This window comes from Fulmarus glacialis, unplaced genomic scaffold (assembly GCF_000690835.1).
Source record: "Fulmarus glacialis isolate BGI_N327 unplaced genomic scaffold, ASM69083v1 scaffold8645, whole genome shotgun sequence".
Classification (NCBI taxonomy): Eukaryota; Metazoa; Chordata; class Aves; order Procellariiformes; family Procellariidae; genus Fulmarus; species Fulmarus glacialis.
The window spans coordinates 34,078-48,365 of NW_009212300.1; the positions used below are offsets into that span (position 1 = coordinate 34,078).

Genomic DNA, 14,288 nt, shown 5'->3' on the forward strand with positions numbered 1-14,288 from the left:
CCTCTCCCTAGCAGCCAGGCCAGGTGGACTTGATCAGTGTTGACATATATATTGTTTAAGTCTTCTGAGACAAAGGGACAGAGAAGCTGTGTGGGCATAATTCCTGTAAGTGGCCAAACTCTGGAAAACATTTTGACTAAGTTTCCTTTAGTTTTAGACAAAGGCTCTCACAGGAGGAAGAAAGTTGGTACCGTGCTCACATGTGCTGTGAAGAGAACAGTGAGATACTATCTTTTTAATTAACTTAGCCTAAAGTGACGCGGTCTTAACTGAAGCACTCCAATCCTGGATTCCTCAAATGAGGAAGCATCAGAGCTAAATAAATACAGGAAACCCACTTGTCCTTCGCACTGCAGAAGGCTAAAAATACTCCACAAAAACATACTGGATCTCCCTGGATGCATCCCCTTTCCACATCGTCCTGACATGGAGGGCCTAACCATGGGTGTACCTTAAGCAACAATCACAAATAAAACCAGAGCCAAGGGAATACAGGAAGGAAAAAAGGACAGTAGTAATTTTAGGTACGAATACTTGTGGAGCAAGCTCTTGCCCTCACTGAAAACACTCTGAAAAAGGTCTCTGAATTCAAGGGGCGTTGCCTTCATCTGGCAGAAATCACTGCTGGGATAAGGTGCTAACTAGAAGCACAGCTATGTTGTGCTTCTCTCTGAAAATTTAGCGAGTTCCTACCTGCCGCTGTGCTGCTGCTGTTCTTTCTTTTAGTGCTTTCTTGACACGTGTAGGAGAGGATAAAAGCCTAATAGGTGCGAGTGTCAGCACAATATAAATTACTGCAAGGAAAAACTTGATGCATGGCTTGGGATCTGAAAGAGGAATGTCCACCATTGTTTGTGATTATGGATCACATCACAATCTAATAGCAATTTTTATTTAATCAATAATTTCCATGCTGAACAGACAGCCCTGTTACAGAGAATCGACAAGCAGGTACTGATAGCGACAAGGCTTGTTATTAATCTTTACCCTGCCAAGATATCAACCAAACTACTGTAAAAAAGCACCACCAAGATGGATTTAGAAGTAGGTCTTTCTTTTTCTTTTTCGTTCTTTTCTGTCTTTCTTTTTCTTTCTTCTTCTCTTTCTTTTTCTCTCTCTCTTTCTTTCTCCCTTTCTTCCTTTGCCTTTCTTTTCTTTTTAGCTACACAGCCCCATTACCCTTTTCCCTTTCCAGGGAATGTAATGTTTCATACACTTTATATTCTAAGTTTATTTGAAAAACCTGGGGCTTGAATTACACAAAAAGGCAATTCATATTAAGCAATTTCACAAATCAGTGGGACCTAGCCCAGTGCTCAGTGTTAGCCATTATAGGCTAATAAATCATACTTTCTCTTTGAGATGTCAATCGCCAAAGTGCTTTGTAAAAATGTTGGCATCTGTAATTCAGCGAAGCCTTTTCATCTTGAAATAAGATGCTCCAGACTGATAACAAGAATAATCCTCTCTTGATCAAAAAAAAAAATCTGCATTTTACCAATTAAAGCTGCTGCCAGAAGCCAAACGGAGCAGCACTGAGACTCCACTGGAGTTTATCTCTGCTAAACACAAGGAGGGATACAGTTAGAGCTTTGTTTCATTTTCAGCTTGACTACTTTATCTCACGGAGAACTGCAGCATCTCAGCCCTGCGATACACGTAAGAATTGTATATGCAGACCCCATACCTGCAGTGCAAGTCACCAGAGGACTCACTCCTCACAAAACCACCACCCATTCATTTTATAGATTAGGCACCTGACACCTTGAAGAAAAGTCATGCTCACACAAAAGTTTAGCACTGGAAAACACTACATTTTTTTCCCCACGATAAAAGGCTCATGTGCTTTTTTTTTCCCTACTGCAAAAATGAATCCATGCAGGCCAGCCCTCTCAAAACCAAACTCAGAAGCTGCATCGCGCCTGTATTTAGCTTGCCTGTCCCTGCCACCGTTTGTGCATGCTGATCTGCCACTTCTGTCTGAGAAAAAGCACTTCCATGTGCATAGCTGTGCCAGCACTCATAGATTTCTATTCTTCCAGGCATCGGGTTTCTATAGGCAAACCTTATGGGCTGCTAAGAGGGAGAACACGACACTTGTGACAAAGATACAACGATGAGCTGCACTATGGATAAAATCCTATTCATCGGGAGGCGACAAAAGCAGTGCAGAGACACACCACACCAAACAGGGGACTCCAGAAGGTTCGAGGTAGATCTTCCACTGGTTCACCATAATAACACAGGCTACATAACAGCAAATCACTTAGTCAGCAGTAGCAAGGCAAGAAAAAGCTGCACAGAAACCGCAGCTCTGTCCCAGCAAATCCGCTTTGTCCTGGCCCGTTGGTCAGGACTGAAAGTTACCTGGAGTCAATGCACAAGCCCAACCTTCCTTGCAGCTCGGAGGCAGAAAAACAAGCAGGCAGGGACTTCCCTTTTCTCTCTTCTCCATGATATGCCTACAAGAGTCAGCTCACTCTGCAGCTTTACTCCTGCCTACGCATTTGTCACTCAGTCAGCACAGGCTCCCCTGGGACTTGGCTGGCAGCTTCTTATCCTACACTTCTCCCCAAAACTGGAAGTCACCTATGAAACATCTAGCTGAACTCTCAAGCAAAATAAACACTTCAAATAAGTACGTATATCCACAAACCACCTAAATAGTGCTTTGTGATTAAAAGCATGGATTAAAATGCCCCCTGCCATGCACAGCCCTTTCCACTCAAGTGCCCACTTCTTACGGTCTCAATCTAAATGGCTAGGCTAACTTCTCGGGGCATAGGAGGAGCACTGTTCATCCCTACCCACAAGAGTGAAAAAGAAGTGCTATTTAAACGACATGTCATAGTTTAGCAATCTCTTTCAGGGACACCAATTCAAAGACATTGACTTTGGCAACTCATATGAACAGTAGCCGTAGCAGCAGCAGACTAACAACAAGTTTGCCTAATGCTGTGAAAGAAATGCTAATTACAGAGGAATTAAAATAAAAAAATGATTACATTTCTCTCTCTAAATCCCCTCTTAATACTTCACAGATTAGGGTGGATTTTTTTTTTTGTAAACCTTTCTCTATCAAAAAAGGAAATCCCCACTTCATCTTTTTTTCCCCTTCTCCTCTGTGATTCATCAAAAGCCAGAGTCTAGGTAGGGGAACTGCCGATGCGCTTGTGTAGTGGAGTGCTTAAGAGGACCTGAGCCAAAGCACAGCTGGCCTTTGGGTCAAGCCCAGAGTAAGATCTCTTCACAAGGCAGCAGTGCTGACTTTTAACACTGCTGGAAGGCAGAGGGCATCACGGTGGCTGGTGCAGAGCAAGGATGCGGTGGGAAGGCAAACAGGGGCCGTGCCAGACCCCGGGGGCTACTGAGGCTACAGAACAGCAGTGAGGTCCGACTGTGGTTACTTAACCTTAAAACCTGACAGCACTTACACGGTTACCTTTGATGGGGGGTTAAAGACACGCTTCATTTAAACAAGTCTGTGTTAGGTACCCATATGGAAACAAAAAGAAAACGAACATGCGCTTAGGGGCACAGATTCGCTTACTAGCTTTCCTATCCCATGTAATGAATTGTTGGCCTATAAACAATGCTACCATTCTGGCACAGTTAAAACTATGGGCTCATAGCCTATAATCCAGCACAGTAAGGTGGTGCCGTAATTATAACTCAGCCTTTAAACAGGCAGCAAGAAGGAGAGTTCAAAATCTAAAAACTTCTGGAGAGATGTTTCTCACAATTATTTGCTATAATCTCTCCTCCCTCTCTCTCCTCCCCCTTGTTCCGTCACAGCTACAAAGATCAAATATACTGAGGGGATGCACAAACTGGGAAAAAACCTTTCCATAGCACTTGCGGGCCTCTGAAACAACTCCCTGCCTTCTCCATGTTGTCCCAAGCCCTGAGCTTGTCTCACTTGAAGAATGATTTCTTTCGTCTGCAGCGTTGCTTCTCCAAATATGGATTAGGGTCCAGATACGACTGAGTAAAAAATAAAATAAGATGAAATAGAATAAAACCACTAACAAAACCCCCTTTGCTGTCGTACGTAAAACATTCTCCTTTTGTCAGGAAAAAAATGATTACTATAATGGATTTCATGTTCTTATCTATTCCTTATTCTTTTCAATTTAAAGGAAACATTTCTGAACCTTTCAGGGCAGCGGCTGTCACTGCCACGCACAATAAGCCTGCGAATGGGCTGAAGCTTCTCTGTGTTACTGTGCTAGAGCCAAATAAAACTGTAATGAAAATGCACTGAAAACTGCCTCTGCAAAGAAGAATTAAAAATTAAGTAAATCCCTGCACGTATTTGGAGACACATGCAAACTGGGATGCGTAATTACACCTCTTTGGGATTGTGAAGGGACTTCACCTGCATCACGACCAGTTGCAAGAACACCTCCAGCGCCCAAAGAAATCGCTAACGCACAGGGGACAATCTGCCTTTTGGGGCAGCTGTGCGTAATTGCCTCCTGTCAGGCATAGATGCCTACCCACACAGCTGCGAGTAGCACCCTGTCAGCTTTGGCAGCTCGGGGCTGTTTGCTCATGGGGCAGTTTCTCCTCCTGCAAGCGGAAGGCAATGCGCAACTCTCATGGTCATTTACAGCTCTACCACTGCAGCTGTTCCCCAGGGGAACAGCTCTAATCTGGCTTATTCTCCTATTGCAGTTGGATCTTTTTTTAGAGAAGAGAGGTGAAGCTCTCTCCAGTCCTTACTTACCACCCTCCTACAGGAGGGGAGCTGAGGAAGAAGCCACAGGCCAAGGGCAGTATGGTAGCAGAGGGAATGAGACTTTCAAAAGTCTATTGACTTTGAGTGTCCTTATTTCTGGGCATCCAAAACGACCCACTCCAAAGAGGTCTAGTCCTTCAGAGAGCGGTGTGTTCCTCACCTCCCTATCAGACACATTCTTAAGTGTTTTGAGGTGCACAGCATTGATTAAGGCATGCCATGTCACTACAGGTGCTGCAAAACCTGAGCCAAGGCAGGATGTAGACGCAGCCCAGGTTTTATGTAGGTCTCCATGGATTGCTGGCCAACTTCTGTCAGTGGGGGCTGAACCCACCCTTTTCTGTAGGAGCAGAGGGCAAAAACCTTCAGAAACTCAACTCAGGGAACTTCACGTAATGGTTCTTCTGGGTATCCTCAGTGCTCCGCGATTATCTTGGGAACACGTGGGTACCTGAGAAACACAAGAAGCTTTCCTTTGGTGCAATAAGGGAGCATTACAGCAGCTGCCCCGGGGATTGCCCGGGGAGTTCTCCAGTGACCGGGGCTTTGCAACTAGGCAGGAAGACCTCAGCAAATGAAATCCTGAATGTAAACCACTGCTGTCAGTTTAGGGCTTTTTGATCTCATCTAATCAAATGTAACAACAATGAGAGAATTTTATTGCTGTACAATTAAGGAGAAAACACCAGCAAAAAATAGCTCTACAGTTCTTCAAGCATGTTTTTGAATAAAAAATAATTATCATCAAGGCTACACAGCAAGGGGGATGAGAAATAGGCAGCACTGCGTTTTTCTGATTGCCATTGTATTAATATTTAACAATAACTTCAGTCATTTCCTTGAAGGATAATTTTCTTAAACAAACTTTTATCTTCAGTGTCTAACCCTTTTGCAATATTTTATTCTTAAACTGATTTCTGGGGGAAAAAAAAGACAAACTGCAACAAAAAGCAGATTTATAAAAATACACAATATCTTATTAGCTTCTGGGCGCTCAAGTGCATTTATCACATATTTAAAACAAACTTGAGCTCAGCTAAGCCCAATTATAATATCTCGCTGGGCAGAGAAATGAATTAAACAGCTGAATGATAGAGACCCCAGCAGCAAACTGAGGCTTTAAAATAAATAAGGTTGTTTTTTTTTTTTTAAGAAGGGGGAAAAGAAAGAAACCTTTAATACACATGTTCAAACAGTAATGTAAGCAATCTTTTCAGGAGTGCAACGCACTGTAAATAAGAAGACCTGGCAGGCGAACGCAGTGGCGGCTCCAACATGGCTCTCCAACTTTGTGGTTTGCTAATGTGCAACACACGCACTCCTTTTGCACCAACTTCAAATAACCCTGCGATCCCAGCAGTGCAGCTCAGCGACTGAACCAGAACAAGGGCAGAACTTGTCAGGATTTAAGAGCTTTCAGCAAAACCCTTCAATTGCAGCCGGTACCCTATTCCATAGAAGGATATCAATTATAGATAGTGACTTGCTTTAGCAGGGCAGTCGGTACTGTCAGACGCTAGATAGACAACCATGAAGAATCATGAATCTTTCTATTAACTGTAAGAGAAGGGGGGAGGAAAGGATGGATAGGTGCTATAAATAAGGCAGAGCATCTGAATGGTTTAACACCTTGCCTTTTGGTGTATGTATCATGAAAATTTAACCACGCTGAATTCTAAGTGGCACATATCGCTTGAAAATAAGAGCTCCCGCACCAAAATCACTGCAGTGTCAAACCCTTCTGGGTGGGTCAATAACGATTCTTTTATGTAGCTTTTCAGTTATTTATTCATAGCAGCCCAGGTTCTGTTCATAAATTCAGTCACAAAACATTGTCTGTTGGAGCCTAAGCACACTTTCACTAGTGCCCACATTTTACACTAATAACAGCAGGACTTTGCTACAGAAAGTAATGCAGAAAAATGCCCTTAAATGCTGACTATTGTGCCCAAGACTGCAAATTCTGCTCTAAAGCTATACCACATATTCAGACACAGATTATGTTTGTATTTACCATTTCATACATGCTATATCACACATCACATTGTAATGCAGATATTGCTAGAATCTGATTCACCTATAGTTGATTTCAAAGTAAATCACATCCATTGTTCCCAAAAAGATAATAAAGCTATCCTCATGTGACAGGAAGACCAGAATACACACAAATTCATATTTATCGCTTTCAAAACACATGCATACATGGTTGTGTATACACCCTGTACATGATGGGAGTAATGACATCTATAATGTGAACTGTGTGCATTGTGTATTGTGGAAAAGCTCTCCTGAGCTCTGCCCAACCTGGTGCGACTAGAATTCACGCTGAGGTACCCAACCCTTTAGTAAAAAACAAAACAAACAGCTAGAAACATACTTCCATCTTTTCCCTAAACACTGCAGTTCCTCTAAAATTCCAGTGCTTTGGGTTGCAAGGCTTGGATAACAGTCTGTTCTGTGCCATTGGACCTTTTGGGTCTGATATCTTACTATTTATGTCTGGCTACAAACAGTAGCTTTACTCCCCTGAAAAAAACCCCACATTCATTAAAAGACCTACTGCTAGCTTGCGTAGATCCTGAAAATTTAGCCTTATCGGGATGTACAAGAATGCTTTTTATGTCTTTTTTCTGAAACTCTGCATTTTACAAATTTCCTCTTCCCAGCTGAACTTCCAAAGCCCAGGGAACTGGCTTAGAGTTGTACAGGTGAAAGAACACTCTAAATACTTCCAAGTCAAATATACAAATGCATTTTTCTGTCTACTGAATATATGCTACACACCACGTACTCAATGAAGTGGGTGACAGGGAAGGGGTTTCTTGCAGTTCTTTGTGTAGGTCTACATAGCTCACTCTTAGTTCCACTATACAGTTCACGTGACTACCCATAGTATGGGCAAGTAGGTGTGCGTACACAGTATGACGTAGTATCACATATGTAGTGCTGAATCACACCCACCCAACTTCTGAACACGTGACTGTAGCTCTCTGCTCATGCTAGTCATCCTTTCTGAGTGTCAGGGAATATAGGGAAGCCAGTAGATGTTATCTGGATGATTCTTGCTAGGGCAATTTAAGCCTTTATTGCCTTTATCTGTGCCAGTTGCCCCTGCCTTGACAATTACTACCCCACAGCAGAGTCAACAAAACAAGATGGTTATTTATACTTTTGATGTCCCAGATGGCAGTCCAGCATCTGACTTCAGACCCCCCTTCAAATTCGGCTGGAGCAACTGAGGCTCTGCTGAGTCTGCCAGCGGGTTGGGAATCACCCACAGAGCAGCAGCACGTGCAGCCAGGGGAGGCAATGTGGCAGAGCTCTGCTGCAAGATTTGAAGGTTAATATCTATTATCCTGCAAAGCCCTGACCTTGCTGGGAAGCATAGTGTGATCCTAGCTATGTGCCTACCCGTATACCAGCTAGCTCAGGTAGCTCCGGACAGCACTGAACAGCCCGATCTACACGGCTCCAGAGTCGCCGTGAAGACCTCGTGCCCGTATCAGGGCCATTCTTTCTCTTGTTTGAGCAGCGTCTAGCACCACAGGACTCTGGGCTTGATGAGGCCTCCAGCTGCTACTGCAGTGTAAATATTACTGAGAAAAGGATGTACTCACACCACTGAGACACACACTCTCTCTGTGCCTAGTTCAGGTGCACACTTGCACAGGCCAAGTCAGAAACTCATCCAGTGCAAAGACACTGAGGTAAGTGCAAATTACGGCAATTTGTATCTACTCAGATTGAACCACGAGTATTTGAGTAGGAGGCATACATGAGCCACATCAGCGGGGAGATTTTCAAGGGCTGAACTGCTACTCAGGGACTTAAAGCTTTCTGCCGGAGTCACACACCTCAGCAAAACCAGGACTGCCCTCCCATGAAGCCCTACCCAGACCTGGACTTTGTTTCCCTAGTTGCTGCAGGTGTACATCAGAGGGCTGTGGCAATCAAGGGCAGATGAAATGTGGGAGAGACAGACCAGGGTGAAGGGCCAGACTTTCAAGCAGAGTTAGATGTCTAAAGCCCCCTGCAATTCTGGACAGAAATAACTCGCTCAAGTCCCCACAGCAGAGCTCTGTCGGAGCAGCAAAACAAATCACAAACCAGGGCCCCATCACTGAGTCACGCTGACTCTTACAGCGTGATTTGCACTACTTGAATGTGATGGTTGCGATGATGATGATGATTTTATTGTCTTCAGGGTATCGAGTCAGGACTTGCGCCTCGCAATCTTAAATGCCATTATAACATATCTGAATCCTGAACCCTGCCAAAAAGAACTCCTTGTATCATAGAAACATTTTTTATCTGCCTTCTTTATGTCTAGAGAAACCCATTTCAGATGTTGCCATCGTGCAGAAACATAAGAAATACACTTTTTTCAGAGGAGTGTTGCTATTGACCCTTATAGTACAGTCAGATTCACCCGAAAAATCACACCAGAAACAACAAATGCATTTAAAAAAAAAAACCCAAACTATCACACTGTCAATTTAATTCATCTGAAACTACAAAACATCAGCTATTAGCTAACAGGCACAGTGGAATTCAATTAAATTTTATGTCTGAAACTTCAAAAAAACCTCTTCATTTTTTTCATTACCAAGGGCACCTTTATTCTGAATTTCTCTTTTATTTCATATATTTTGGTGTAAATTATTTATCATCATCACTGGGATCATTTCTGAATATTAAGAAAGGTTTGCTAGGCATCATAAAGTTTCAGCCTTACAATTATTAGCAGATATAAAGACTGTGCCTGTGCAGAGCCCCAGATGATGTCAATCAGTCTGTTTGCATGGAATCAATTGCAAGACTGACACTTGATCTTTTAAATGTGTCCAACCCTTTGCAGCAGCCGTTTGTATGGCATTTCTTTCCAAAAAGATACTGTGACACTGAAAGAGTCTTTCCTCACATTTCATCTTGGCCTATTAAAATGTTAGGTGCAAAATTTGCCCGAAGGATTCTTAAAAAATGTCACACTTTTGCCATTATTTTAGTTTGTGATAGTCTTTCATTTATTATTATTGTTATTGTTACTGTTACTACTACTACCTAATAATAACAAGAAACTGAAAATGTATCTTGATAAATAACTGCAACACCAAGAGGCTCTCACACTCCAAGAAGTAAAAGCTGGCATTGCTTTACTAAAGTCAGCTTTGCAGCATCAGTTTATCATTTTGCATAGTGTTTGAAAACATATGGTGGGGTTTTTTTATTTATTTTGGGTGGAAAAGTACATTTTTGAACAAGCTATTTCAGTAGTATAGGCCACATTATGCAATAGGTTTTGCATGATCTCCAGGAAAGTATTAAATGGTTTTCCACAATAAATAGGATTCTGACACACTGATCATTTGCTGAAGATGTTCCTCTCTGATCTGTACTAGGAATTCCTTTTTTTTCCAGAGTATTTCAATATGTTCCATGATGCTGATAATTAAGAGAGGTGCTGCTAGCTAAGGAGGTTGGAAGGGGCAGGGGGGATTGTACTTGCCAGGTTGTATTCTAGATTTTGACCGTTCGTTTTCTAGCTTACAATACTACAAAATAGTAAAAATCTTTTTTTTTGGAGAAGTGGTAGAGAGGAAGAAAAAACAAGGCAGATACAACTAATATTTGGTGTAGCATAAGTAAGACCAAACAGTTCGCTTTTGCTAAAAAGCCTGAAATAACTCAGTCTCCATGTATTTAGCCAAATAATCCACTTCAGTTTACACACAACAGTAAACTGATACCAAAAACCCCCCTTAGGGAAGGGGAAGAATTCCCCTTGCCCATTTCTACTGTTACAGTCCCTTTTGGGAGAAAAAATCAAACTTGGCTAAAGGTTAATAATAATTCATGTTCAGCTTACTATTACTCAATAACTATCAAAGTCTCTAACTCAAAATAGCGTTTGCTGGCTTACAGGATCAGAGCCATTACAATCTCTATTGAAGACTTTATTGAATTTTACACTAAGCTTTAGCTGACTGAACAGGTCAAGCACTGTGGCTCCGAGTTTTCTTTTTTCTCAGAAACTCATAAACCCCTCTCCAGTTTGCAGCGCTGTTAGCTAAGAAACTTGACTCAGCACAGGGTCAGAGAACCCGACCCCCATGAAAAAGGTCACGTAGTTTTAAAACCCAGTTCCTGAATACCATTAACTTACATGCACTAGCTGTTCCTGCGTGTCAAACTCCCGGGAACAGCCTTCCCAGTGGCAGTTTGTCTCATAGACCACTTCAGGCTCCTGTTTGCTTTCATCTTTGTCCCCTTCCTCTTTTACCAGGGTCATTCCTTCTGGCTGTTCCTGGAGAGAGGAAAAAACCAGGGGTGAGGAGAGGAGAGAGGAAATTCTGAAACTGAGGAGGAAGAAAAGTGAATTATTTCAGCATTAAAATAAAGATGGGGGTGGGTGTGTAGATTATTTTACTCTCAGTTCACTCTGTTACTCAATTCTACAAAATAGAGAAGCCCAAACAGGCCTGGTAAGCCAGAAGCCATTTGCAGACTATACGTGTAAAATAAATGTTTTCTCCCCAGACGTACTCACTGTAGAGAATCTCTAAAAAAAAAAAGATCCCTTTACATTTCAGTTCAAAGCAAATCGTAAAGGCTTGGCTTCCCTCTCCCCATATTTAAGTAGCTCTTTATTTGCACACTTACCCCTTTACATTCAGTGGCATCACTAGTGAAAAAGGCACTATTCAATATCGTCGCATTAACTGGAATTTGACTTTAGTACTACAGTTAGACACAAAACGTATCACCAGTAATCCAAAGTGTGTTTTCATTGTTAATCCAGTGACAATTTTGCACACAAAAACCTTTCCAAAAGCAATTTTGGTAATTTGGTAATTTTCAGGCTACTTGATAGCCTGTTCTTGCCTGTAATGTGTGCACGAAAGGGGTGAGCAGAAGAAGAGAGTATTTCATTTTGGGTTTTGACTTTCCACCTTCAGTTCCTCAAGGTGCCTCATTCTCCCCAGCTTGTAACGTGCTCAGGGTAAGGGTCAGATGTTAGCGTAAACATGGGGTTCACATTATGCACTCATGCTCTTTCCTTTTCAAACCTGCTGAAGGATTTAGACGGACCTCTGCTTTGTTTTCATGGATTCACTCACAAGATCGAGGCTCTGATTCTCATCTCCCCCGAGTCACTGTAAATCAGGAGTCGCTCTACTAAAACCAGTGGCATTAACTGGTATAGAAAGTATCGCAAATGAGACTGGAGCCTGATACTGAGGCCTCAATGCAGTACAGTGCTACGATCTGGTAAAAGTCAGTGTGGCGTAAATATTCTTGCTGAACAGAAAACACGTCCTCAATATGACCTGAATGTCTCTGGTTCGCTTTTCCACGGCGAACAGAGGGTTGAGCACTCTCTGACTGATCAGAGGCACCTCTCCATCAGCCTCCTTCCTCTCTGCCCTCATTCTGCAACACAGCCCTGTAACCCAGCAGCCCCTGTTTAACCCTTGCTACCGTGAGCTGAGGCCGCCCACGCATGCACTAGATGAAGGGCCGTACCAGGGCAGAAAGCCTGAAAACACGTGCTACAGGCGAGGTCCGTTTTCCTTCTGGCAGCGAGATGAAAGGCTTATGGCTGTAACCTGACCGCCATACCTGCACGCTTCCTGCTCCTGGGCTGGGGAGGTCCTCGTCGGGCTTTATCTTGGAGCGCTTGTTGTGCATGGGATCTCCAGTGCTGCTCACCGCAGATTCGCTTGTGGGTTTATTCTGCTGCAGGCAGGTTTTTTTTTCCCCAAAAAAGACAAAATTAGACTGTGAATAATATGTATCTCCAAACAGAAATATGCAGCATCTGCTCAGCAACTTTATTTGGAGAAGCTACACTGTTAATTATATTGGATATGCAATTACATTGTGCTTCAATTACATAGCATTAACTTGTGGAAGAGCTGCATCACTCAACCTTGTAATGGAGCAGGGAGGGAACAGGAAGGAGGGCATTTGATGTAATTCCTTGCTACAAACCTATGCTGGTTTTGTCAGGCCAGGGAGGGGTAGGAAGAACTCAATTTTCCACATAATGATGACTTCAGAAAGGCAATTTTGAAAAACGGAATCACTGTGCACTGGTTCGAATCAACATGAGAAAAAGATGTACTTTTTCACACTCGGAGGAAAGGTTTTGCACTTGCATCTGCACACAAGACCTCAGCTCTTTTACCGTGTTTCTCATTATAATGGTGGATAGGAAGAAAAACTGAACACTAGTTTGAAACCCTCAGCCAAAACATCTTAGATGAAGTCCTGGATTCTCCCATCAATAGCAAAACTACTGCTGACATAAACAGTCCAGAATCTTGTTTTTCTCTTGCTGTGCTAGACTGAACACCATTACCTACACCTGTAAATGGATCTTGTAGGAATCCAGAGATCTTTTAGAGATATCTGAACTTGCATGGACCCCACAAAAAATCAATATTCTTCCTACAGCAGTATGTTCTGCTTCTACATTTGTAAAAGCTAGCCAGGAGATAAACAGCTCCCAGACTGATAAATAACCTATCTCAGGTCATCTGGAAACAAACAGCCCTAGTTAATAATAGGCAAACCACGAACTGTGATAAACTCCACATTAGGGGCCTGATTCACTGCTGCACATCTCCAGCTTTTGAGAATACAACTTGGTTTATCGAAATGATTAATTCAAACTAGATCCAATTTTGCACAAATCAGAGAAAAAAACCTTCAAACTTCTGCACTATCCTTGAGTTCCTCTGTTGCTCACAGATTGAGTTACTCACTTTGAGTTACTCACACCTATGTCAGGAGGGCAGAATCCGACCCTGTGTATGTTATAGCCAGCCTGATTTGGAGGTGAAGCTGCTAATCTTTAAAATGTTAGTGTTTTGATGTGGTTCTCCCTCCCTTTTCTTGCTCCCCACCTGTATCGTGTTCCTGTAAGATCCAAGAAAGACAGTTTGGAATGAGAAGCTGCTGCAGCACACTGAAATATTTATGAAGACTAAAAAGCATGCTACCAATCAGGAACTGCGCATACACTCCTGTGATTTATAATAAAGGGACTGCAAATGCTATAGCAGCAAGAAAACTGTTATCGAAGGGTCTCGGTGACAGTGGTGATTAACTGCCATAAAGACAATGTAATTTGTTTCGTTGTTTCATAAATTAATGGGGTGCAAAGGTTTCTTTTGTTGTCTCTCACCTGTGTGGACTCAGAAGGTCCAGAGCTGACCTGGACAGGGTTCAGGACACTGGGGATGCCAGGGATAGGTCTCTGGGTAGGAAAAGTTGGAGCAGGATGGATGAGTGGAGGGCTGTGTCCAAAGGCTGAACCTAGGGTTTGCTGACGACTTATAATTTGCTGATGCATTTGCTGGAGGGATACCGGTGTAGGAGGGTACGTGAAACTCAGAGCAGGGCTGAATTTGGAAGAAAAAGGAGGGGAGAGGAAGGAGGAAGATGAGGATCATTACAGTATGGAACCGTACAGATTAAACATTTAAAATATATTTGATATACTTACATTAATTGAAGTCAAGTCCCCCCCCCCCCCCCCCCC

The 14,288-nt window shown here is 42.7% G+C and overlaps 1 protein-coding gene across 1 annotated transcript in view; it reads right to left on the reverse strand.

Annotated features, from left to right (window-relative positions):
- LOC104076826 (transcriptional activator GLI3-like) overlaps window positions 1-14,288 on the reverse strand; it is a 68,719-nt gene that overhangs the window by 25,300 nt on the left and 29,131 nt on the right. The window contains 3 exon segments of the mRNA XM_009577830.1: window positions 10,905-11,045; window positions 12,362-12,478; window positions 13,932-14,148. Coding sequence (XP_009576125.1) covers window positions 10,905-11,045; window positions 12,362-12,478; window positions 13,932-14,148 — 475 coding nt within the window.